Raw genomic sequence first — 25878 nt, forward strand, 5'->3', positions numbered from 1 at the left:
TTATTGAAAACAGAATAATAATTTAGGTCGTTTAAAAAAAAAAATGTTTTTATCCTTAACGGAGGAGCATCTTGTACAAGGGACAAGTTGAAAAAGTGTCTGCTGTACTGTAAACAACAAGCTATTGTGGTAAGACTCCCCGAAATAACGATAGTGCAGGAAATGGAACTGATATGAATATAGCAGTTTTAACAGTTGCTAAACCTTCTCTACATGACTGACTCCTTGACTTTACCCATCCATATCAGCTAAGCTACAAGGTCTTTGAATAATGAGCGATCATCCCATCCACAAAAAAACTTTGTGAAATTTTGATTTATTGTTATTAAAGACAGACAATTTTACTCCCCATCCCAAAATTGTTCATTTCTCCTGGAAATTAGTAAAGGCAGGGCCACAGCCGCGGCCGAACCGATTCTCCAGTATCCGTGTATTTATTTTAATTTTATTGGCAATACCCCGATGACAGACAGGATATCAAACATTTTTTAACAAGGCAATATAATTGATAGCCATTTTGAAGAACCTTTTGTTGGTGTTTTGTGAATGTTTTCATGTTAATTAAAAAAAATCTATATTTTTGAAAACATAATACAATGTAATAAATTATTATTAGAAAATAAAATAAATAAATAATCAAATGTACAGACAGACTTGTTGTTATTAAGTGCAATTGTGATAAGAAAACCGGAAGAAGTCACCGTACAATAAATAATAGTCCTGTAAAAGTTGTTATTAAGTTATTGTTATCACCGTGAAAAGTTTTCATTTTCGTAGTTGTTGTCATAAACACATTATTTTAATTGTTGGAAATTGTCTTAAGACAGTCGATCGCATGTTTTTTTCTGCACACAATTTGGATTGTCACAAGATGGCGGCCATTGGATGCTCGCTCTGCCAAAACCCGCTACGAAGCGATGTGTCATCGACGACGGGCTTCCGAAACATGCTGTAAACCGGCGTCTCGCACCTCGAGCGATACCTCCTGTCGCACTACGCGGGGTTCCATTATATAAAATGGAATTTCGCTCGAGGCGCGAAAATGCAATGGGTGTTGACATAAGTTCAATACCGAACCGTTACACAGAAGACTGTCCATAGCTAAATAATCGAAGAAAATGTGTGATCCAGACGAAGTTGGGAAAGAAGTGTGGAAGCGATGGATCTTGGAAGCGATTCACAAGATTCGTTCGCAGAAACAGAGGCCGAGCGTGGAGAGAATCTGTCATGCCATCAGACAGCATCACAACTATCACGAAGATATAGTGTCCGAGCGGCTAGAACGCGCCGTTCGAGAAGGTGTAGTGCTCAAAGTGTACAACAAGGGCCAAAGCTCATACAAAGACCCTGGGGGCATGCAGAACAGAACTTTGCGCTTGGCGCCAAACGTGGACATCTCTCGGCCCGTAGCCAAGATAGTGCGCGAATTAGGAGAAAGAGACGGTTCTACTTTGAAATCGATAGAAAGACATTTATATCAAGCGTATCAAATAATAGTGTCACCCGATGTGGACGTGAAAGCGATACTTCGTGCGGCAGTGAAACGCGCTGTAGCCCGCGGGCTACTGTCGCATCACGCGGGTGCGTATGTGGTAGCTGACAGCTCTAACAACACATCTTCTGATAGATCATCCAAACAGAAAAAACATTCTCAAGATTCATCTGAAGAGGTTTGTTTATTTACTTTTTAATAACTCCCTATTAACCAGTTTGACATATATAACATGGAAATAATGGTTCTCTAAGACGGGCGGCAGTAACGCATCCGAAATGGTGCCCCAAAAATCTTTTCCTGTCACCAATTGTAATCCTATAACAAATTATTTTAAGGCTATTCTGACCTACATTTACGTAAACGAATTTGAAGCATGTAGGTTACATATTCTCACAGTATATGGAGGCCAACAAACAGTTTTAACAGTAAATTAAAATATTATTTTGTTGAAAAGTAGTATATATTTGGTATCAATGTTAAGCACCTAATGTACATTACATAGCCAAATATTAATTTAGTAAAAATGAAGAGTATTTTAAACATGGGTCAAGTTTTATTTGTATTACATAAAGTGCATTAGAGTAAGAAATTACAGAATAAGAACTGATAAATTTTTGCATCTAACCTGGTATAAAGTTCTGTCATAAGCAGATGCACTTTAAAGAATGGCAGTATAAATATGTCTTCACCCACCACTATATTGTTTACTAACTAACACTAACATCCTGTTCCTAGTTAATATGAACTATCTCTTAACATTCCCTAATCTTAAAGTTGTAAATGCATTAGCTTATTTTATTTCCTGCAATAACATTATACTGTAAAAATATTTACAAATTTTTCTCCAGTTCTCATTAATCTCATCTGCTATCATCTATCTATATCACTGATATTCTATCTACCTGACATTGGCAGAGTAATTCGTCAAAGAAGAGACTCGAGCCACAAAAAAAAAAAAAAACCAGTGAGGGAAAATTAACAATTACACTCAATAACATGGAGAACAAAATGCTACATCATTTCTGTCCTATTTTCTGCCCTTCTCAAATAGTTCTTCAGCTAGTTTTTTATAATACCTTATACTTAGATTAAAAAAATAATATCAAAGGGCGAAGGGCTATTTAAGCGACATTTTGCTTCATTTATCTTTATAATTAATGATCCGTTTTATTTGGTATTAGCATAAAGATTTTTTTTTTAATAACTTTTGATTATATCAAATAGCATTTCACCCCTTGATTAAACACAGTTATATAAATAGACTGGACATTAAAGAGAATGGAGTTACTATAATTTTAAAACTTTATTTCATTGGTATCACTTGAATGTTTTTCTAAGAAGCAAATGAAACATCTTCTATTTTTGTAACAACAGAGATCTGGCTGGCCTTGTAGTATTTGTACTAAAAAAGCAATCTAGCCAGTGATAGCAAGCTTTTATTTTGGAATAATCTGAGGAAACTGAAAGTGAAAGTTTTATATACAGAAGTACTACCTGTTGAAATATAAAACAGAATATGGTTAGTGTCACTAGAGATGGTGTCAAGATACCCATCCCCCATCCCAATCGTTTTAGGCATTTAAATGTTATGCTGGTTATATACAAAGAAACTCAAATATAAATGAACCTTGAAGCATTGTTTTCTAGTTGTGTAGAAAGGGTACATGGTAACACAGGTAAAATCATTAATTATAATCATATTATATACTTATAATCACTTAACATGAGGTACACTGTGAGCAATTACAATCATTTTTACATCGCATAAAAGGAATGGGTGCCATGGACAGAACACCAGTCAGGTGGTCCGATCTAATAAAGTGGTTGTTGGTGTTCTCAACCTCATCATGATCCTTACCAGTGAGGGAACGATAAAGAAGAAAGATACTGTGGGCTCGTCCATCCATCTAAATAATAAAAAAAGTGACTCAATTCAAAAGAACTCGATAATCTCATTCTCACACATCATTTGAAACCTATGGAACCTCAGAGGAACTTTGGTTCACGTTTTCTTTTTTTTATGCCATCTTTTCTATGGGAAATGCTTTGAGGAATTTTTTAAAATGACTCTGTCATTGCATTTTAGCTTTGCTTCACCAGAGCAGTCCATATTACCTAGAACCACTGTGTATATTAAGTGCTTTTCCAAAGATCTTTTTTGTATCTTAAGCATCTGGGGTTTATCTGAGTGCTCTGATGTCTCACTTCAAATGGGGGTCAAAAGGGGCAGTGGTAGGTAGCAGCTTTGCTAGTGTCCAAGAGCAATGCAACCCTTTACCACTTACCACCAGGGCCATCTACTGCTCTCCCTCTTATGGCACAATGAAAAACGTAGAACTAACACACAATGTAATATGTGTATGTTTTGCTTATTTACTTATTACCATATTTATGGCAAGACCAGGTATACTATATTATTATATAATGTCATATTGTAATTATAAATTGTTGGTCAGTTTGTTGCCTAGCAATATTGTATCAAGCATGATTTATGGATAGTTAATAGATAGTAAAGCGGTACATAATTAATAATTTATTGATAATTAGAAAATTGATAGTCCTTGAAATGTTTATTGTGACTTCAGTTTTCACAATTTTATATTTTTGTATTAATGTTTTCAAAAATTTAAATTTTCAGATCAATGGTAATTTACCACTGTTCCAGGGTATTGTTCCATCATTCAAACAGTTGTTGAGGTTTCAATACGCTGAAGATTATGTTAGTACGGCTTATTAATGCTGTAAAACAGTAGTGCATTTCAATTTAAAGGGTGTTTCATTAAGATTAATTTATATAGATTAACATATTGTGGATCACAGATTTTATTGTTAACTGTGCCTAGTAGTTGTTTAACCAAATGATAGGGTTACATAGGCCATTTCTATTGGGCCTATTATAATAAAGGCTATATTGTGCTTTTAACTTTTGGTATACACTAATAAGATCATACATCATGATGCAAGATGAAAAATGAGATATCTCAAAATCCATCAGCAATTAATAATGTAAAACTTGTGTTAGTATATTAGTTGAACGTGTAGGTTAGTTGGATTTGTGTTTATTCACCCATCTGTGTATTAAAATGAAGTAAAAGAAGAAGTCCGTAAAATAACTTCAACTGATCTCATGCTATTGAAGAAATAGTTGATTTTATCTCCTATAATGATGTTTACTTATATCAATGGACAATATAGCTGACATACAATATAGAGACCAATGCTCGTCATTCACACGTGATATTGGAATGGTTATTAGTTCTACATTCTTCAACAGATTTTATTTTGTTTTTGTAGATAGACTATTAAATATCAGCTTAAAGGAAATAAAAAAGGAAATATCAATTTTCAGTCAATAAATCGATCATCAAATATACTAACATTATTATAATAGAATAATATTATAGTAATAATTATTATTTAAATAATAATAGAAACATTCGAACCAAAGAAAGCTATGCATTGACTGAAACTACAATTTCAAGTCTCAGGATAGGAATTATGTTTTTAATGATGGATAGTTCTGGATCTGTACATCTACCCTTAAAAAAGTTAGGCTATGTTTTGTTCTGATTGAAAAAAAAAGTTCTGTGATTTGTTTTATTTTTTAATGGTGAACAAGAGTTCAATGCCTAATAAGACAATATATAAAAAAAAAAAATTAAACTGGATTGATTTCAGAAACAAGTTCAAGGCGGAGTACCGGTTTGTAGCGAGTGTCTGGGAACTGATACTAAGAATCAATCTGGAATTGCTGAATCACTCATATGCTGTTCACAGTGCAAGTCCTATGCACATCCTTCATGTCTAGATCTTTTAGATCACGTAACTCAAACTACTGTGAAGGTAATTGTGATACTTCTTAACGAAATATTAAAAGAGATAATATAAATTATAGTGATACGGTAATGAATAAATTGTAATCGTTTAATAAACAAGACAATTTAATACTAAATATTGTTCATTTCAGACCTCACGATGGTCATGTGGGGAATGTGCAACGTGCCTGGTATGCGGGGCGGGGGGCGCGTGGGCGGCGCGCTGTGCTGTCCGCTGCGGCCGCCACGCACACCCGCGCTGTGCCGCCCCGCCCTGGCGCTGCCCCACCTGCACGCTGCCCAGGCGAGTGCCCAGCCGGACCCGTGCCCTCCAGCCTCGCGTCCCACGCCCGCTAATCGGATCTCGCTGTCGCAGGACCCCCGCTGCCGACGCCGCAGCCGCGAGGCCTCGGAAACCTAAGACGCCGCGCCGGCCCCGCTCTGACGAGGAACGCTCCGACGGTAATGTCCCGCCTCCGACCGAGCATCGAATGTCCAAAGAAAAACAAAAATTTTTTCGATTTTCCGCTTTCAACATGACAAAAAGGCGACGCGATCGCGTCTCCTCCGGGTCGTGGGAGGGATGGGAGGATCGAGGACGATGGGGCGGCGTAAGCGTGACGCGCGTGCAGAGCGTCGAACTGAGACTCGAACGACACACCCCGACCCCCTCGTCCTCCACCTCTCGCTCCACCTCGACCTCCGAGTCCGAGCCCGAGTCGGCGCCGCCGTCGTCCGGCCGCGAGGAGGAGCCGCGCGTTCCGCCCGTCACTACGGTCACGCCGGCGCAAGTTTCCACCGTGTTCGAACAGCTCGCCTCTGCCACCGGCCCGGACGGCACGTGGGGTTTCGCCGCAGAGGCGCGCAAGCTCGCGGAGGCTGAGCCCGAGCGGACGCCGCGGCCGGCGCGTCGGCGCAGTCGGTGCGCGGACCGGTTGCTCACGACGCTCTTCGACGGTCTCTCCGAGTTCTACTCTGTGCGGAGTGCGTCGCGCGTGCGGGCGCGGAGCGTGGTGCCCGACGCGGCGGACGAGGGCGAGGAGCGCGAAGAGAAGGTGGAGGAGGAGGTGCTGAAGGAGACGCGCAGCACGTTCCGGCGGCACCTGGCGGCGCTGCGCGCGGGGCGGGCGCGGCAGGGCGCCAGCGCGTCGCAGCTGGTGGCGTGGGCGGCGCGGTGCGGCGGGCGCACGGGCGGGTCGCGCAAGTTGCAGCGCGCGCTGGCGGCGGGGCGGCGGCGGCGGGCCGGTCCGGACGGTAAGCCCGGGAGCCGCGGCAGTGCCCGGGCGCCGGCGCCGCCCCGCCGCGACCCGCCGCCCCGGCACTGCCTCACCCTCCATACCCGGCTCGACCTCGCTCGCTCGATACGAACGTTCTGCTCTCCTCGCTTCACTCTCGGCGTTGTTTGAACGCACTGTATCGAGGGAACGGTGTCGACTCGTCGGTATTATGATGTTCCCCGTATTGTGTCTCGTGATGTGTGAAGAAATTGCATGGCATTTTTATTTTTATTTCTATATACTTTATTTTCAGCGTTGATGATCTAAGTAATTTGGATCCGATAAATTGTCAGAATATTATAAATATAATGCTATATTAAATAAAAATATTAACAAAACTCATGGCATTTACTAATGACATGAAATAATGCAAATTTGTCTTTAGAGAATAATTTGTGGCACACTAGTACTCTTACAACCCAAAAATTTTTATTTACGTTAATTGTGAAAATTCTATTTGTGTCCTTCGAGTGACACAAAAGTCCAAAATAGCTAGGTTGTTCAAGATCGTATGGAAACCAAATATTAATGATGTTATTATTCTGAACTGTTTATATCCACTCTTACAGTATGTCTATTAAGTTTTTTTTTTTTTGTTTTAAGCCTCGTCATGTTTGCTGTAATTAGCGTAAATTGCTTCTATTACTCTTTGGAAGACAAAGTAAAACCACAAATATTAGTTAAAATGCTTTATGTGCCGTGAGTTTAAGTAGTTCTATCGTGTAGTTAGTGATCTGATCAAATACGCGCTTGCAGATTGATGAACTACAGGTAGTGTTTATGCATTCAGAATGCAGTCGGCTGCCGGCCGGAGTGACGGAGGCGGACGCGGAGGTGTTCCGAGCGGCGCGGGCGGCCGCCGGACTGCCGGAGGACGCGACCCCGCCGCCCCCCGCGCCCGCGCCCCTCACACCCTCCCTCGCCCCGCCCGCCCCCACCGTCCGCTGCCCCTCCGCCATCGAGTTCGGACAGTGGGAGATCGAGACCTGGTACTCGAGCCCGTTCCCGCAAGAGTACGCCAGGTACGTAACGTACGTGCTGGTCCGTCGCGCGTCGATCCTTTAGTGTTCAATTTAAATCTTAATATAAGTTTATTTTTTCAGGTTACCGAAATTATTCCTGTGCGAGTTCTGTTTGAAATACGCGAAGAGTCGCGGCGTCCTGGCGCGGCACGTGGACAAGTGTCCGTGGCGCCACCCCCCCGCCACCGAGATCTATCGGCGGGACGACCTCTCCGTGTTCGAGGTGGACGGCAACGCGAACAAGCTCTATTGCCAAAACCTGTGCCTGCTTGCCAAGCTCTTTCTCGACCACAAGACTCTCTACTACGACGTGGAGCCTTTTTTGTTCTATGTGCTGACTAAAAATGATGCGAAAGGCTGTCATTTAGTCGGCTACTTCTCCAAAGAGAAACACTGTCAACAGAAGTACAACGTTTCGTGTATCATGACCATGCCGCAGTACCAGCGTCAGGGCTACGGAAGGTTCCTGATACATTTCAGTGAGTGGTGAAGTCCCCTAAATTATTTTAGTGTGTCGAATGATGAGCGATGTTGTTCATTATACATGTTTCAAAGAAAATTAATCAATTTTTTTTCGCCAGGTTATTTACTGTCGAAAGAAGAAGGCCAGCCGGGCACACCAGAGAAGCCTCTGTCGGATCTCGGGCGCGTGTCGTATCACGCCTATTGGAAGTCCGTCATCCTCGAATACTTGCACGACCATCGGAACGAACCGTTCACGTTCGAGCACATCGCGCACGCAACCGGCATGCACATGAACGACATCGGCGGCACCTTCCAGCTGCTCGGCTTCCTGCGCTACCTGCCGGGGGACGAGGCCCGGCTGGGTCTGTGCGTGGACTGGGCCCGCGTGGACGCGCACGCCGCGCGCCTGCGAGCCAGGCCGCGCCTCGAGATCGACCCCGAGTGTCTGCGCTGGACGCCGCTGGTGCCGGCCGCCGTCAACCCCTTCCGCTCGCCCGACGACACCGCGCCCGACTCGCGCTCCGACCCCGAGCCGCCCACCGACGCGGAGGACGAGCCGGCGCACGAGGAAGCCGCGCCGCCCTCCGCCCTCCCGGAACCCGCGCCCGCTGTCGAGGTCACGTCCTCGGGCCGCCGCCGCACCCGACCTCTCAAGTACAGCGAATGTACTTACCAGACCGCACCCACTCCCGCCGAAGTCTGTCGAAAGAGAAAACGTGATAATGAGAGGAAAATTTCGGAGACCGTCGAAGATTCGGTCGGCAGCGAAACGCCAAGGAGTCACAGGAGCAGGAGTGTCATGGGATCCAAACCGCCCCAGCCCGACATCGCACCGCTTGAAAACGGCATCGCTAACTCCAAGGAGGTCGTCTCCGCGTCGGACAGCCAGGACCCACCGCCGACCACGGTACGTAAGATCCGACCTAAAAGGAAATTCAGATGGAAAGGTCGGCCTAGAAAACGGGTCAAAAGCGGCCGGAGCGAGCCAGAACCGGACCCGGCGCCGGCCGCGAAGAAGCCTCGTGTGGATCCTCAACTGGAGCAGCGAACCGATTACAAGACTGACGAGTCGACCGAACCAGAAGGCACGAACGTAGCGGCCGGCGAGGCGGGACCTCCGGCGCGACGCCCCGATGACGACAAGCGAGACTCCGGCGCCGCCTCTGAAGACTCCTCCGCCGAAGCAGATGATGAAATGGAGGCCGAGGAGAGAGACGAGGCTGCTCCCGTGCCTCCCGTCTCACCCCGCGCCCTCGAGGGCGATGCCACCGACCACCACACTTCCGACATGGAGTTGGACAGTATACATATGGATTCTCCGAAATCTCTGGCGGACGAGACACCTCCCGATCCTCCTGTACCTCAGCAGCCGTCTCCCGTTCCGGCGGCAGAAATCAGTCCGGCCGGCACTGCGGGGCCGGACACTCCACGCTTGCTTAACGGAGAAGTCAAATCACCTCTACCAGTCTCCGAAGATAAGGAAACGATAATCATTTCAGAATCTGATGACAACAATAGTCAAAGCTGTCCGTTACCGTCCCCGCACGCCCCGCCGCCCGCGCCCCCGCCCCCTCGCCTCCTGTCGCCCCCCGCGCCCGGCAGCCCCCCCGCCTGCCCCCCGGCCGTCTTGCCCCTCGTCACAACAGAGAACGCGCACATCGTGCTGGATGCAAAGGCTGCCCCCGCAACTCCGCCTCCCGGTCCCGTCACTCCCCTCGAGACCATCGTGGTGGAAGCCGAATCAGATTGCGCCGCCTCCCCGGCCTCGGCGGCGCTGGTCGAAGTCCGCGATAGACGAAAAGAGACCGTCATACAACATCAGAACTGTGAGGAGGTGAAACATTCAAATGAACCTTCGAACAAGAATGAAAGCACAAGTCAAGCATCTGAACAAAATCGAGACGCTTACGGCCAGCCCGCCTGCGACCGGAGACCAGAACATCCTAAGGTCGACGCGTACGCCGACGTAGAGCGCATCAAGAACAAGTTGACGAGTCCGGCGGGAGGCGCGAAGGACGCGGAGCTACCGTTCCGGGACGACGCGTCGCACGCCAGGAAGGACGAAATAACAGTGACGCGAACCGGCTCGGAGTCTACTCCGCCCGTCTACCACGCGCCCGTCGTCACCAACTCCATGACCATCCAGGAGATCAACGCCGCCCAGCACACGTTCCTCAACCACCGCGCCAACGTCAGCAAAGAGTCCCAAGGAGTGCAGACAGACCGCGTCCTGAAATCCAACGAAGCCAACCGCGGCGCCTCCAAAGGCACCAAACTGGAGGTGCCGCACCCCATCACCTCGCCCGTCGTCAACAGCGACGCCGCGCAGTTCCTGCCGCGGTGCCACAGCGCCAACGCAGCCGTCGGGCTGGGGGCGGAGCCCGACCTCAAGCCGCGCGAGAAGAGCAAGCTGCGCGACGTGCGCGTCAACTCGGCGCACTGCAAGCTCGAGAAGGGCGACAAGCGGCCGGCGCGCGCCGACACGCCGCTGCGCAAGCCCGACCCGGCGCCCGACGCGCACAAGAAAGTTGATTTTTTTAAAAAGGAGAAAGCTAGTGCAGCTAAATGTGAGAAGAACGTCGCGATCAAGCACGACCGCGCCGAGCAGGCCGAGCCGCGGGCCGCATCCAAGATAAAGTATGACGCAGAACCGCCCAAACCGGACTACCAGATCCCCAACTACCACGCCGCGCCCGCTCAGTACCAGTGGCCGCCGTGGGACCCGGCGCGGCTGCAGTCGTCTTGGGATCATAAAAACTACCTCGACAAGTTGCAGGGGTTCAACCTGCCGCATCTGGAGCAGCCGCCGAAGTCTCCGCAGAAGTTGGCTGCCAAATATGACAATCTCGCTTACGGATTGTACGCCGCACCTCAGCCCAAAGAGAGCAAGCCGCCCACACGGAACAAGCAGCCCAAGGCGGCCGCGTGCCAATCTCAGTCGGATCAAAAGAAGACGAAGCAAGACTGCGGGGAGTACACCCATGCGTTCGCCTCTTGCGACAAGACTGACGGCGAAAAGAAACGTACGAAAAAAGAAGATGTAAAGGACGGGAAAGAAGACGTGGAGGCACTTCACTCGCTCGGAGTGTACACGCCGGACTCCAGCGGGAACTCCGTGCACTCCGTGCAGTACCCCACCTGCGAGCTGGATGTGAGTCAGCTCGGCCTGGAGTCTCCCAACAGCATCAGCTCGGACCTGGCGTCGCCCTGCTCCATGCTGCACGTGCCGCCCAGTCCGCAGTACCCGCACTCGTCGCTGCACATCCCCGCGATAATGTCGCAGCCCGCGCAACCGCTGCCGGCCAAGCACAAGATGAACAACAGAAATGCCAGGTAACACTTTCCTATCCACATATACTATAGCCTAAGCTGTTTATAAGCAGACTGTACGGTTTGCACATACCTAACACATACACATACCTTGGACCCCAAAACAGACAATAATATGAAGAGTGATTTTTCAGGGTTCAAAATTGATAATTATAATTGATTGGTATGAATTTATTTGAATAATAGTCTGTAGTCGCTGAGTTTGTTTTGCCGGTTCTTCTCAGGACTGTGGCTTTTTTTGGAACCGGTGGTAGAGTTAACATTGTTATTTATATTTTGACATTCAACAAGTGTGTTATACTGACATCTAACTAAATAAATGAATAAATGAATTTGAATTTCTCTCAAATTCATTCAAACTCAAATTCAAATTGGACAAATTGTTTATTTCATACTACACCATGAAAAATAATGTGGAGCTTAAGGTAGCCGTTCATGATATGTCAAAGAGATTAAACACGCGATTAAACACGAAGAGATTAAACTATATTAAGATAAAGATGAAACGACATTGGTTTCTCAATCTACCATGTATGAATCTTATTATTGTTAAATCTGACCAACTCTGAACACTAAAATTATAATTGAAAAGTGTTATTTACCATAAATGACTGATTGTAAACAGCCGCGGCGGAGGCGAGGCGAGCAAGGCAGGAGCCCGCGCCGCGCACACGCCACCCGCGCCCCCCCGCGCCCGCGCCACCCCGCCCGCCACGCACGCCGCCATGCAGCCCGCCGCCTCCGCCGCCTACCAGGGCGGCTACCTGTCCTTCCAGCAGCAGCAGCAGTACCACGCCGCGGGTTGGCCGCCCTCCTGCTCGCTCGCCAAGCTGCAGCAGATGGCGGACGCGCCCCAGCACCATCCGCACGCGCATCCGCACCCCCACCAGGTACGCCTCTTAATTGTAATAATTTCGTAATTTAGAACAGTTTCTATTACACTTGTAGACATCTGATATTAAAGACGCCAACGTCAACATAACTATAGTATTGGGCAAGAAATAATGCACGATCTCTAGAAAGAGACATTCGGCTAATTTCGACTTTGTAGAGCGTTGTCAATTTCGCACGAAATACTAACAGTCCTGTATTTATTAAGAGCTGTTAAAACAATTATTGTGAGTTGCGTATTTTGATTATTCTTTTTGTTTATTTTTTATAAAACAAGTGTTGGTTGTCCTTAGCTTATAGTAAAAAAAACATGTACATTTACGTATTGATTTTTTTAATTTGAAAAGTGATACATTCTGACAAAACATTTATAAATCCTCAATTCTTTTCGATTCGCTATCAGTGCTCTCAATGAAGTCAATATCATTGTCGTTTTCAGCCGTATTTATTAGTAGTCTATCAGTATAATTATCTAAACCGTGTTGAAATCTTCGAAATTCATTCTCACATTTAATTGCACGATCGCAAACCTTTTTCCACTCTCCAGTCCCAATCATGTTTACTTTTTCTGCCAATAATGTTTTTACTGTAGTTAAATTCGTACCCACATTTCTAGAGGTTACATAACCATGTAAAGGCTTCACGTTTTTCCTAAATATGCCATACATAGTACAATTCTAAATCATTGAAATTTGGGGGTGTTAACAACTCTCTATATATATTCTGAACTGGACGCGAGCGTACTGCACCGCATTTGTCGAACGACTGACAAAACGTAGCATATGTAGTGTGCGAAAGGGACAATGCTCTACAAAGCCGAATGTTTCATTCTAAAGGTCGATGTGCATTATTTCTTGCCCAGTACTTTAGTTTGAAGTAGGCTTTAGATTTGCCTAATTTGGCCTAAAAGAAGGCAATATTACCACGATCAGACCCAAATCTTTGATTATATAGTGTAAAATTAGTATTGTATCGTAATAAATAAATTAGCAAACCCGTTGTTCTTTTCCGCAGTACGCACAGCAGGCGGGCACGCCGCCGGGCTCGGTGGGCGGCGTGGGCGGCGTGGGCGGAGTGGCAGGCGTGGGCGGAGTGGGCGGTGTAGGCGCGCAGTACCACGCTAAGTACTACGCGCCGCACCACAACCAGCTCGACTCGCCGCGGAATGCTCGTACCGCGCCAAGTCAGTACATCGCGCTTATTACTTTAATGTTTAATTCATTGCATGTGCATGTGGTTTATTGAGTTTGTCCAGCCAATGACAGATGCAAAGTGTGAAACATTTTGTATAAACGAGAATTCGTCTACTCGCATTAAAACTGTATAATCTCTAAACTTACTAATTTAGGAGAGTAATTTAAAGGTTTAACATGTGATATTTTCATCTTTGCAACATTTATTTTTTATTTTTTATCAGTTACATTATCTGTCTTTTAAGTAAGTTAAAATTATGTATTAATCTTGTTAATAGTAGTCAAAACAGGTACTCTAAACAAAAAAAAAAAAACTACGCTCTTTTGACAGTATTTATGAGAAAAATACTGGTGATACCAAATGATTCCGCATATTAACTCTTTTCAAATATTTTTGGAAATTGTACACTTTTAATACGAAAAGACGAATTGTTTTAATATGACGGTCTGGGCATTCAATTGTTGTATTGCTGAAGACGTAGCAGAGAAGCTTCAGTCTATCCACTGTTATGTGGTTACCGGAGCCTACAGACATCGGAATATAAATACTGTTATAAGTATAGTGCAATAAAAAGAAAAGCTTTCTTACTTGAATCGAGGACTTCCTTCAGCCAGAAGACGAAACCTCGGTTGCGATTCACCAGAGGGCGGGGCTGAGACGCCCGAACGGTCCGCCGCATGTCGGCCAGTCGGTTGCGGCTGGCCCTTGTAGCAAGGTTGCCTTCAGTTACTCGGGTGGCGTCTCGGCAACGCATCTCCTCGAATAAGACAGTGGCGCATCTTCGCATCGCTTCGACCGCTGTTCTGGTCGCGTCACCACAGAAGGCCACACACGGACCCGATCAGCCGATGGACTAGTCTCGCCAGGGTCACGTAGGTCCGGGTAGAGAAGAGCTCTTACGCCCAAACTATGGAGCGGTCGACTTGCAGAAGACCTTAATGCAGAGCATCACAGCAAACAATGGTCGGCAGTAACAAATAGGGTCTTATTTGAGCGACGTCGACACGGGACTCTTCTTGCCAGACGAAGCAAAGCCTCTGCCGTGTCCTCGTCGCCACCATAACGCTGGAACTCCATCGTCAACTCTCTCGCGAGAGTTGACCAGGGTTTTTGCAGAGTAGACATTCATCATGGTCACAGAGATCTTGTTTTACTTCAGTTTACTTTTATCTCATTCCACATTTTTCAAACGTTTATACTAAGCAGGATTAATGACTGCCTACCACCCAAACAAGCCGTTATCGGAAAGGCAGTTATAGTATCGTAGACCACAATCATACGCAGCTGCAGGCTGTACAAAAGATCGAGGAATGTAACCTGCCGCTTTGTTTAACATTTGTGGACTGCGAGAAAGCCTTCGATTCGATAGAGACCTGGGCTGTAGTGTAGTCTCTCCAACGGTGCCAAGAAGCCCACTGAGTTTCTCGCCGGATCTTCTCAGTGGGTCGCGTTTCCAATCCGGTGGTAGATTCCGCGAAGCACTGCTCTTGCTAGGGCCAGTGCTAGCAACATTCCCGGTTTGGCCGCGTCAGCTCACCTACACGTCAAGGAGAAGTTGAAATAGCCTCTCAGCATAGGTTTTTTTAAGCTGATGACTGATACATCGACGTGTCGAAGAGTTTGTACGAAAACGCCATTATGTCAGTCCGATTACAGGACCGGGCTACGGAACTCATTCTTCTGCAGCGTGGCGTCCTGCTTCTGGACTAGAAAGGGTTAGGCATCAGCATCAACGGCGATTACATGATTCATCTTCGGTTTGCCGATGATACGTGATTATGACAGAGATCTTGGAGGACCTCAGTAAAATGCTCAATGACCTCAGTAGGGCTCCTGAGTGGGCCTTAGTATATACTTGGACAAAACGAAAATTATGTCGATTATGTCCGATGTGCCCACTTCAGTATAGATCAGACGCTTTGCGCTCTAAGCTCTACGTTTAACTTCGAGAAAGAGTTCAATCGTTGGATCCAACTAAGATGGGGCAGCGATCGGGAAGCTACGCAAAATTTCCCAAATACCGCAGTGCTTCAAGACGGAAGTCTATGACCATAGCAGCCATGCTGGGTACTGCTGGGCCCCATTGTGGGTTGTTCCAGTGATGGCATACGGCAGTGCGACGTGGTCGCTCACAATGGGTCTTGCCGAAATTGAATCAGGAATGAGGAGATTCGTAGAAGAACCCAGGTAAATGACATAGCTCGAAGGATTGCCACATTGAAGTGGCAGTGAGCAGGGAGCATTGCTCGTAGAACATATGGTTGCTGAGAATAAAAAGTTCTCGAGTGCCGATCGTGCACCGGAGAAGGCACATCTGGTAGACCTCCCACGAGTTAGACCGACGACCTGGTAATGGTCGCGGGAATCCGCAAGATGCAGACAGGGTGGGACTGGTCGCTATGAAGAAACTCGGGGAAGGCGATGATCATGACGATGATGTTGTGGGATGTTTAACGACAAAGGAAAGATCTTCCACCGAGCGCGTGATATTGCTCGGTAGACCGACGGTCCTAATGTTGTTCGGAACTTGTATATATGCAAGCTTATTTTCAGATTCAGGCATCTGTCAAATATCTTGCGTTGTATAATGGCTACCCGCCTCAATGTCTTGATGTTGTCTCATCAAAGATTTACTTTTTTATTTTTTATTGCTTAGATGGTTGGACGAGCTCACAGGCCACCTGGTGTTAAGTGGTTACTGGAGCCCATAGACATCTACAACGTAAATGCGCCACCCACCTTGAGATATATGTTCTAAGATCTCATTATAGTTACAACGGCTGCTCCACGCTTCATACCGAAAAGCGTTACTGCTTCACGCCAGAAACATGCAGGGCGGTGGTACGCACCCGCGCGGACTCACAAGAGGTCCTACCACCAGTAAATTACTGTTGAAATGTTGATCAATTGAGGGTAACATTGAATTTGTTCGCTAGGTAACCTGAGCCCCATGCAGCACATGCAGATGGGCGCCGGGTCCCGCGTGTCGCCGCACCTCATCAGCCAGTACGGGCTGAACGGGTACCGCGTGCCGCCGGGCGCCGCCGCCGCCGCCCAGCAGCAGTTCAACAACCTGCCGGGCGCCGTGTCGCAGCAGGCCGTCTCGCAGCAGCACAACGTGTACTACTCGCCTTACATCAACCCGCCGCCGCCGCTGGCCGCGCTCAACTCGGCGCGTCGGTAGCGCGCACACAAACACGATCTGTACATATTAACCTAAGATATTACCAACTGTTATTACACAAAATATAATTTTGTGAAAAAATATCTACTTGTTTTATTTACAAATATTTATTGTTTTATTTACTGGTTGTAGGACCTCTTGAGAGTTCGCGCGGGTAGGTGCCACCACCCTGCCCATTTCTGCCGTGAAGCAGTAATGCGTTTCGGCTTGAAGGATAGAACCGTTGTGACTATACTTGAGACCTTAGAACTTATATCTCAAGGTGGGTGGCGCATTTACGCCGTAGATGTCTATGGGCTCCAGTAACCACTTAACACCAGGTGGGCTGTGAGCTCGTCCACCTATCTAAGCAATAAAAAAAAAAGAATAGCTTATCATCGAGGTTGATGAATTGTCCGAGGAGGCGCTTCTGGTTTTATTTTTTTGTATTTGTAAACATTAAATGCCATCTTTACCTTATTGTGAAAGGCTTATGGAGAATACCTACTTATTGGTAGGCAATGGTCTGGCCCCTGGCATTGCTAATGTCCATGGGCGACGGTAACCACTCACCATCAGGTGGGCGTTACTCTCGTCAGCCTAGAAGTCAATGGTGACACAGAACCTCTAGTTTTTGTTAATGGAAAATTTCCTCCCGCCTCCGGATTTCAAGTTTTATCTGTCATTCACAAATATATTTTTAATATTGTCGATTTCAGTATTACCGCGAACCCCAAAACATCAGTACTCTCCGGAAATCGAGTAGAGAATTTAAAAAAACACTATTGCAATAAAAATAAACGTTTATATTACTTAAAAATTAGATATAAATATTTAAGTAATTTTTTCAACAAGCATGTTTGTCGAATATGTAGGTTTACAACTCTTAAAATTATATTTTTATAATACTACTTGGCAAAACACTAATATTAAGGTTAGTTTGAATATAAAGATGTCTTAAGTTAATCAATAATAATTTATTTAATATAAGTAATATGGGCAGTAATAAATGTACATATATACAATGATTATCATCTTTGGCTCAAATACTATTCAATAGGTACTAACTACTATACGTATATAGGTACTTTCCTATTTTATATTTCACCTTAGAAAAAGTTACGTCTTTGCAGACTGCAGACAATCCAAATTATGGTTTTAGCAGTATACGTATGACCCTCATTCAAAAACTGAAAAATGTTTTAATAGAAAATATATAGATTTAAGACAACACTCAAAGACATCTCTTTCCATGGTTGTCGTAAAAGGCGACTAAGGGATTCAACACACAATGAGCAGCAGTGTTCTTACAGTATTGCCAGCCTACTGCGATTACCAACCGGCATATACTGACGGTAAAACGTATTGTATGTACGCGCGGGCATTTAACCTGCTTATTTCTGGAGAGAAGCTATCTCATCCAGTTGCAGTACAATGGAAACTGACTTCATGTTATAAATTAACTAATCTTTTGTAGTTAATGACATCATGCTCATCTATAAGGGGTCAGGTTTTCCAATGCCATTGACCAGGATAATTATAGGAATGAATGTTCACTACACATTTTATATTATATCATGCTCTATGTAGATTCTGCGAAACACTGCCCTTACTAGGGCTAGTGTTAGCAAATTCGTCAGGTTAGAGCCCCATGAGCTCACTTAGGTACTCATTTGGCGAATCTATTATAACCCCTCGAGGTTATTAGGATCTCAGTGCTGTTACTGAGATCTACTCAAAGTGAATGAATCACCTGAAGCAAAGCGGATTGCGAATTGTGAAGTATACTTTAAATGTTCTCATAATTAAATTGAGTTTTGATTGAGATTGAGTTTTGTTATACTTCAGTGAAAGTTTTTATTTATCCTGAGCCCTAGTGCTTATGCAAACAATGCTTATAAATACAATAATGTCATGGATGTCATTTGTATAAGTTGAAATTGTATGTTTTGGGAACAAGTTCTGGTTTACTGGTGGTCAGACATCTTGCGAGTCCACATGGGTAGGTACCACCACCCTGTCCTTTTTGTTCCAAACTTCCAGTTTACTGTTTTGTTTATAATACTTAGATAAACAATGGCGAATTTTATTACTTGTAGTGGTCAAGTAAATTTTACAAAGTGTAATAACTGAAATTCACAACAACACGCACTTATAAACAAAAAGCTAATGTCTATATATAAAAATGAATTGCTGTTCGTTATTCTCGCTAAAACTCGAGAACGGCTGGACCGATTTGGCTAACTTTGGTCTTGAATTATTTGTGGAAGTCCATAGGAGGTTAAAAAGGTTTCAAATAAATATGAAAATGCTCGGAATTAAATAAAAATATTATATATATATTATAATTTTGTTTTTCCTTTGATGTCCCCCCCATCGGACAGATTCCTTTTGTTTGTTTTAAGTTTATTTTATACAAAAGTTCAGGTCTTTTAGTTATCGATTGAGTTACTACGAAGTCTGCCGGGTCAGCTAGTTAACAATAATAATCGTTATCATTCGCTGGTACAAACAGCAGGATGATGTGGGAGTCCTGTGGAGTTGCGCCAAGTTGTGTGCGAGTACTTGCCTACTCACTACACGATGAATCGGTAATGCGTTACGGTTTGACGGGTGGGGCAGCCGTTGTACTGTAAAACTGAGACCTTAAAACTTATCTTTCAAGGTAGGTGGTGATATTTAGGTTCTAGATGTCCTTAGGGTTTTAGTAACTACTGAACATCAGGTGGGCCGTGAGCTTATCCAACTGTCTAAGCAGAAAAAATATGAATATATTTTTATTTTTATTGCTTAGATGGTGGACGAGCTCACAGCCCACCTGGTGTTAAGTGGTTACTGGAGCCCATAGACAATCTACAACGTAAATGCGCCACCCACCTTGAGATATAAGTTCTAAGATCTCAGTATAGTTACAACGGCTGATGTACCCTTTAGACCGAAACGCATTACTGCTTCACAGCAGAAATAGGCAGGGTGGTGGTACCTACCCGTGCGGACTAACAAGAGGTCCTATCACCAGTAATAAAAATGTTTAAAATATAAACTATATCGGCAAATAAATAGGTATTGGTCCGGGATCAACTGATCTCCTATCAATGTGAGCTCTGCCCCTTAGCATCTTTAGACTGTTTTCAGTCACCTTCGTGCAACTTCTCACCATCAGTCCTTCCAAATTCTTATTGTGCACAGCCAAAGCCCTGGAACACATGAATAATTCTTAAGTATGTTATTTGCATCTTGATCCATTATGGATTTATCACTACATAATATAAAACAAAGTCGCTTTCTCTGTCCCTATATCAGGTCCCTATGTATGCTTAAATCTTTAAAACTACGTAACGGATTTTGATGCGGTTTTCTTTAATAGATAAGAGTGATTGAAGAGGAAGGTTTATATGTATAATAACATTCATTAAATAGTGGAGAAATCAATAATAAATCACAGTTTCCGAAGCGAAGCTAGGGCAGGTCACTAGTTATTAATAAACGATTATTTACTTACTTGACACCTTTATCGGTAATATCACCACAGCCACCTAGATTAAGAAGTTTCAATTCAGTACTGTACTTGGATAAAGCGTACAAAATCTTATCTGTTACTTGTTTATTTCCTTCTAAGCTGAATGTTTTTAAATGTCTGAACTTTTTTATGAATATCAGTATACAGCTCTCCGTTATAGAGCTGCAGTATGAGAGGTCAACATCCTCAAGTTTCGACTGATGTAACGCGAGAGCCTCCACAGCACCGGTCGTGAGCCACGAGCATTTCGATAGCTTCAGAATTTGAAGTTTGTTACAGTACAATATCACAGGTTGTAAAGACTTGGCAGAGAGGCTGTTGCACTGACTGAGGTTTAGATTCGTAATGTTGGAATTTTGCAGTAGCATGGGGATGAGGTCTGCATCAGTAATAGTGTCGCATCGGCTCAGATTCAGCACGGTTAGTCTTCTGCATGTCGTTGCAAACACCTGCAATAATAATTTTAAAAGTCTCTCTACCAAGTTCCCTGCATATACGGTTCGACAGCAATACTGACCCTAAATGTGTGCGGTGAAAAGCCTTTATTCATTAATTTTAACGATTTTAACTTCGCAAAATACATGTTTATAATTTGCAAACATGTTTTCGAAACACATCGAAAACTTAAACACTCTCGTATAGTTAGATGCGGTAGCACTTTGGAGACTAATATATCTTCCCAGTATAAATCAAATAATTGAGTGTTTCTCTTCATTGTAATTTGTGTTTTACTTTATTTATCTCGATAACAGCTTTAATTTCGTTCATTTCTGTTTATTTGACGCTTTTGACATAATATTGAAGTTAGCTAGTTTTTGTTTGTTGATTCGTCTATTGTATAGCAAAGAAAACGAGACCCATACAGGTAAATCTCATCAAAGGCTGAAGCAATGTCAGATGTAGAAAACGTGAAACGTAACGGAAAAAAAAAGAACTTGAATGAATCTGAGTTAGCATAACGCTGAAGTTGTTAGTAGCAAGACGGGCGCACTGTTATATTGTGGGGCTAAGCTAATCGCTGGCACCCATTTCAGCTACCTACGCGTGGTGTTCAACACGAGTACATCGGTCTCATTCTTTAGGCCAGGAGTCACCAATTAGTTTACCTCGGGGTCTGTTTTAAGAATTGGAATGATCATTGCAGTCCGCATAATGTTTTATCGAAATAAGTATTTGTTAAACAAATGTAATTACTGAATTATCAAAGGTATTTTTTGCATTTCAATGAGAAAAATCAAATTTTTTACTGCGGACTATCTTACTGAACTTTGGATTATAATTAGTATAATAGCCGGCAAACTTCTTGAGCATTTGTTGACGTAGTGGGGGTAAGTTTGCGCATGGTACACTCACGTGCAAAAACATTATTTACTCTGCGTCATAATGCTATTAAATTATTAAAATCAACATATGTATTTATTTATATATTTATTAGAACATCAACAAAAAATATAGGTTAATAATTATAATAATTTAATCTTGGGGTAAAATAGATATTCCTTCTATTAAGTCAAAACTAGAGCTGTTGCCAGGTCTTCGTTCAGTTGAAGCGAAGCTGGTATTTGTAATTTTTTTTCGTTATCATAATCTTGACCATTATCATCATCACTGTTTTCATCACCCGAGTTGCCATCATCGTGATAAGTCGACATAGGGCTCATCGGTGTAATTTACGACTCGGTCGGTTCGATCTTCTTTTTTGTCTATAATTAATTATTTTTTGAAGATATTCGATTCGTAGTAATCGAATGTTACTTTTTTCAATTACCAGCTTCCGATTATTTTCTGTTTTTTTTTCCATCTGAAGCCTAGCTCTTTCATAATTCGTCGTAAACTTCATTCCGAGCCATTAAAATGTATATCTTCTTTAAAATTTTCGAAGCCTTTCTACGGTACGGAGTTTCGCTGCTTGTTATGTAGTTATTATGATTACATCTTTTTATTACAGATTGAACGAAACTATCCATTCCGGTAACTTTCTTCTTCCCTGATCTTTTCTTACCCGGAGTCCCAAGCACGATGAGCAAGCCAGAGCCTTTAGCTTCGTTAATAATGCACCTAACAGTACTCACTGATGTTTTTGTTGCTTCCGAAGTCTGTTTTACTTTTTCCATAATATCATTCTTCCCCTGTTTTATAATGAAGCAATATACGTCGTACACCATTTTTCTACCCTTTCTTTTGAATACTACACCAGTTTGTCGCGGCATAGTGTATTTTTTATAAAAAATCAACAAACACTCAACAAATAGCAATGGCAACAAAGTCAACAAGCAATTATAACAAATAACTTAACAATTAATAACGATAGACTTTTCACTGTACGCAAGCGTACTTTTGGGAGCAAGCGGAACGAAGGCGCGGTGCGGGACGCAAGGTTCGACTGATCTACCAATAACGCGCTCGATACGATTTCCCCTGCCGTCGCGCCTCACCCTCACCACCAAAGTGATCTAAAATTCGGTTCTGCGCAGTCAAGGTCATTTGCTCACGATGTTTGCCGGTTACTATACAAGCTATTGACGTTACACTCTGGGGATGTTCATCTGTCAGTCGAGATCGAAATTTATTCATAATGAAGTTCATCTTCGAAAATGCTGCTTCACAAATATATTAATATATGTTGACCCATAAAAGAAAGAAGTTTTAAAAGAAAGTTTTGTAGTTCTGGTTATTTAACATTTTATATTACTACACACAAATTTCATTCAGAACTCTTCACTTCGTTCTTGAGATCCGCACAAAATGAGTCGGAAGTCCGAATGCGGACCGCGGTCCGCCATTTGGCGACCCCTGCTTTAGGCCATGGCTTTTTCAAATCTTTGTATTATTTATCTGTTTTGTATTGTTGTGTGTTCTATGAGGAGTAATTTGTGGATTGGTTGAGAGGATCCCATCCTCTCCTTTTAGAAATCGCACCTCACGTGGCCGGAACAAAGTTTACCTGGAACCCTTGCGTTAGGTATTCGTTGCATTTGCGGAGAGATTTTCCACTACGTACCATTCGGCCGTGGCCTCAAATATCCTGCACGGAATTCCTGAGTATTATAACATGTCTTACTGGTGGTAGGACCTTCTGTGAGTCCACCATCCTGCCTATTTCTGCCGTGAAGCAGTAATGCGTTTCGGCTTGAAGGGTGGGGCAGCCGTTGTAACTATACTGAGACCTGAGAACTTATATATCAAGGTGGGTGGCGCATTTACGTTGTAGATGTCTATGGGCTCCAGTAACCTTATACTTAACACCAGGTGGGCTGTGAGCTCGTCCACCCATCTAAGCAATAAAAAAAAAATGTCCTTCAGCAAAACATGTTTTAAAGAATTGCTAAGTGGCAGCGACATGGCTGTGCCTTCGTATTCCGGATTGCTATGGACGAAGTGACACCTTCCACTAGCTTAATCCGGTTTATTGTTTTAAACAATTTTCATGGTCACGCACGACAGCAAAATATTCGAAACGTCAAAAAGAATAGTTTTGGAATTAAATACCTACTTATTTTTATTTATTTTAGGATTGAAGGATTACTGGTGGCCCGGAGGCCTTTCCAGTTTCACCAGGACAGGTGGGCGAGCAAAGGCGCAGCCAGGAGGGGTGGAATTGGCTAACAGCTACCCGAGCGCCTCCGAAGGAGACCTAACAACTCAAGAGCAGCTACTTCGCGAATGAATCTACTACCGGATCGGAATCGCGACCCGCTGAAAAGATCCGGCGAGAAACTCAGCGAGCTGATTCATGGATTAGGTTGCACGGCGAACTCTTTGTCGAGTTCGACGAGTACGGTTACCGGGGTCTCTAAGCCTGCTCCTAGTGTTAGAGCTGAAGGCGTCTAATGCAAAGGTTATTGGATCTGATGGATCCGTAAGGACGTGTCTAGGGCGTCGACGGTGACTGGCTCCTGCGTGATCAGGATTCGGGGAGTAGTCAGCGGCGGCAACGATAAGGCGATTATCATGACGCATAGCCTTATCGAAGTACCGTTCCGTCGCTGACTTCATGTATTTCTTCATGTAAGAACATCAAGCGATCTCCACATACTGAAAATGGTTTATTATGCTTTGGCACACTCTGTCATAACCTATTGCATTGTCGTCTGGGGAGGCTGTAAGAAATGATTATTACTTAGATTGGAAAGAGCACAGAGAGCCGTGCTTAAAGTAATATCTAAAAAACCAATAAGGTTTCCAACGGAGGAATTGTATGATATCTGCAAAGTCCCTCGAGTTAGACAATCTTTTATTAGGAGCACATAAGCATTTGGAACTTGTTTTTGACCCTAATATCTGTTCGCAAACTCGTCGTCAGGGCAGAGTGTGCAAAATCTATGTAGCAAATTATAATGTAGTCAGGTCTCACTATAGGTATTTAAGCTCTATTCTGTACAACAAGATAAATAAATTACTAAATATTTACCCACTTATTTCTAATGAAGTTAAAATTATCATTGATAGATGGCTTTTCTCCCTTATATACGAAGATATAGAAGAATTACTGGAGTAGATTACACATTTTTACACATTTTTGGTAATGAGCAATTTATATATTAGGTATTAACACGCATCTACACACACACACACACACACACACACACACACACACGCACACGCACACGCACACGCACACGCACACGCACACGCACACGCACACGCACACGCACACGCACACGCAGACGCACACACACACACACACTTGTATCTAAAATTAATTATTATAATGTGTTTATGAAATATTTAAATTTATATGTTATTGTTCGTTGTGTGTAGGGGTTGGCGTTGTTATCTGCAACACAGTCTATGACTACAGCAGATAACATCGTTTCAATATTTGTTATTATGACGAGAACGACGAGACGAAGTCTCTGAGGCGTTTGTACAGCAGACTCATACAATTTGCCTACAGACATGAGTTTACCGGGTTTGTGTATGCCGATAACGTCCGCTTTTTTCCACACCGCGGGAAAGATAAAGTTCGCCATAGCGGCATTGAAAATAGATGCCAACATCACGATGAGTTGGACGGGTAGAAGTTTAATAACGTGGAGGGGAGCCTTGCGAGGACGTAGGTCTTGCTGGGCGCGCACTCAATCCGTGGACCCTGTTCATGTAGAATTAGTAGACAGTGAGGTAGAACGCAGAGCCTCCTTGCCACCCTCGGATTCGTTACCACCCGTCACTCCGATGGAAGTTAAAGACTTGATCAAAGACCTACGTCCTCGCAAGGCTCCCCTCCACGTTATTAAACTTCTACCCGTCCAACTCATCGTGTAGCGTGTATCGGCCAGCAGCTCTGCTTTTTCGTCATCATCGAACGCCGCGAGTCGGCCTGAGCGGCCTACGAGGGGGGGCATAGTTACTACCGTATCCGATTTGAGGCGATGAAGTGTTGTGCAGTGGAGGCAGCGCGGATGGCGTCTAAATACCTACTTAGGCTTAGCAAAGGTCCGTTAATCTTCGAACAGAAAAAAAGTTGCTTTAACGATTATAATTTGTATCATTTAACTTAGTCTTAGTGCTTAGTACAAAAACAACAACAGCGTTATGTAAGATTATTGTGCAACGCAATAAAACTAGGCATTTTTAATTTTAGCATTTTTAGCAATGAAATTATAAAATACTAGCGACCCGCCCTCGCTTCGCTTCGGAAACATTAAAACACACATGAAACCAAAAAAATAAAATAAAAAAAGTAGCCTATGTTCATCAGGGACA

General features: G+C 44.0%; 2 protein-coding genes across 8 annotated transcripts; one reads left to right on the top strand and one right to left on the bottom strand.

Annotated features, from left to right (window-relative positions):
• The first annotated feature begins 386 nt into the window (after positions 1–386).
• Positions 387–16756, top strand: LOC110384829 (histone acetyltransferase KAT6A). 7 transcript variants are annotated; one of them, XM_062674878.1, is made up of 11 exons: positions 387–1670; positions 4134–4214; positions 5174–5338; positions 5463–5614; positions 5687–6564; positions 7378–7609; positions 7691–8088; positions 8191–11407; positions 12030–12294; positions 13310–13478; positions 16426–16756. In XM_062674878.1, exons 1-11 carry the CDS (start codon positions 1119–1121, stop codon positions 16671–16673), a joined length of 6357 nt encoding a protein of 2118 aa, XP_062530862.1. In that variant the 5' UTR covers positions 387–1118; the 3' UTR covers positions 16674–16756. The 7 variants fall into 7 exon arrangements, with proteins under 7 accessions (XP_062530862.1, XP_062530865.1, XP_062530859.1 ...); XM_062674881.1 differs by having other exon boundaries at positions 5687–5772; XM_062674875.1 differs by having other exon boundaries at positions 5463–6564.
• A 681-nt stretch (positions 16757–17437) lies between these two features.
• Positions 17438–20989, bottom strand: LOC101742147 (F-box/LRR-repeat protein 15). The gene is made up of 3 exons (XM_012688489.4): positions 20690–20989; positions 20155–20621; positions 17438–19849 (listed from the first exon to the last, which is right to left on the bottom strand). The coding sequence occupies exons 1-3, from the start codon at positions 20885–20887 to the stop codon at positions 19696–19698; spliced, it is 819 nt and encodes a 272-aa protein (XP_012543943.2). The 5' UTR covers positions 20888–20989; the 3' UTR covers positions 17438–19695.
• Positions 20990–25878: the final 4889 nt, after the last annotated feature.

The sequence above is a fragment of the Bombyx mori genome, chromosome 3 (genome assembly GCF_030269925.1).
Source record: "Bombyx mori chromosome 3, ASM3026992v2".
NCBI lineage: Eukaryota > Metazoa > Arthropoda > Insecta > Lepidoptera > Bombycidae > Bombyx > Bombyx mori.

Coding starts and splice junctions, on each gene's coding strand:
- LOC101742147 (XM_012688489.4), bottom strand. CDS start 20,887: ATGAAGAGAAACACTCAATTATTTGATTTATACTGGGAAGATATATTA. Junction 20,622..20,689: donor TTTCACCGCACACATTTAGG/GTCAGTATTGCT, acceptor TTATTATTGCAG/GTGTTTGCAACGACATGCAG. Junction 19,850..20,154: donor ATTACCGATAAAGGTGTCAA/GTAAGTAAATAA, acceptor CATGTGTTCCAG/GGCTTTGGCTGTGCACAATA.
- LOC110384829 (XM_062674875.1), top strand. CDS start 1,119: ATGTGTGATCCAGACGAAGTTGGGAAAGAAGTGTGGAAGCGATGGATC. Junction 1,671..4,133: donor CTCAAGATTCATCTGAAGAG/GTTTGTTTATTT, acceptor TTAAATTTTCAG/ATCAATGGTAATTTACCACT. Junction 5,339..5,462: donor TAACTCAAACTACTGTGAAG/GTAATTGTGATA, acceptor TGTTCATTTCAG/ACCTCACGATGGTCATGTGG.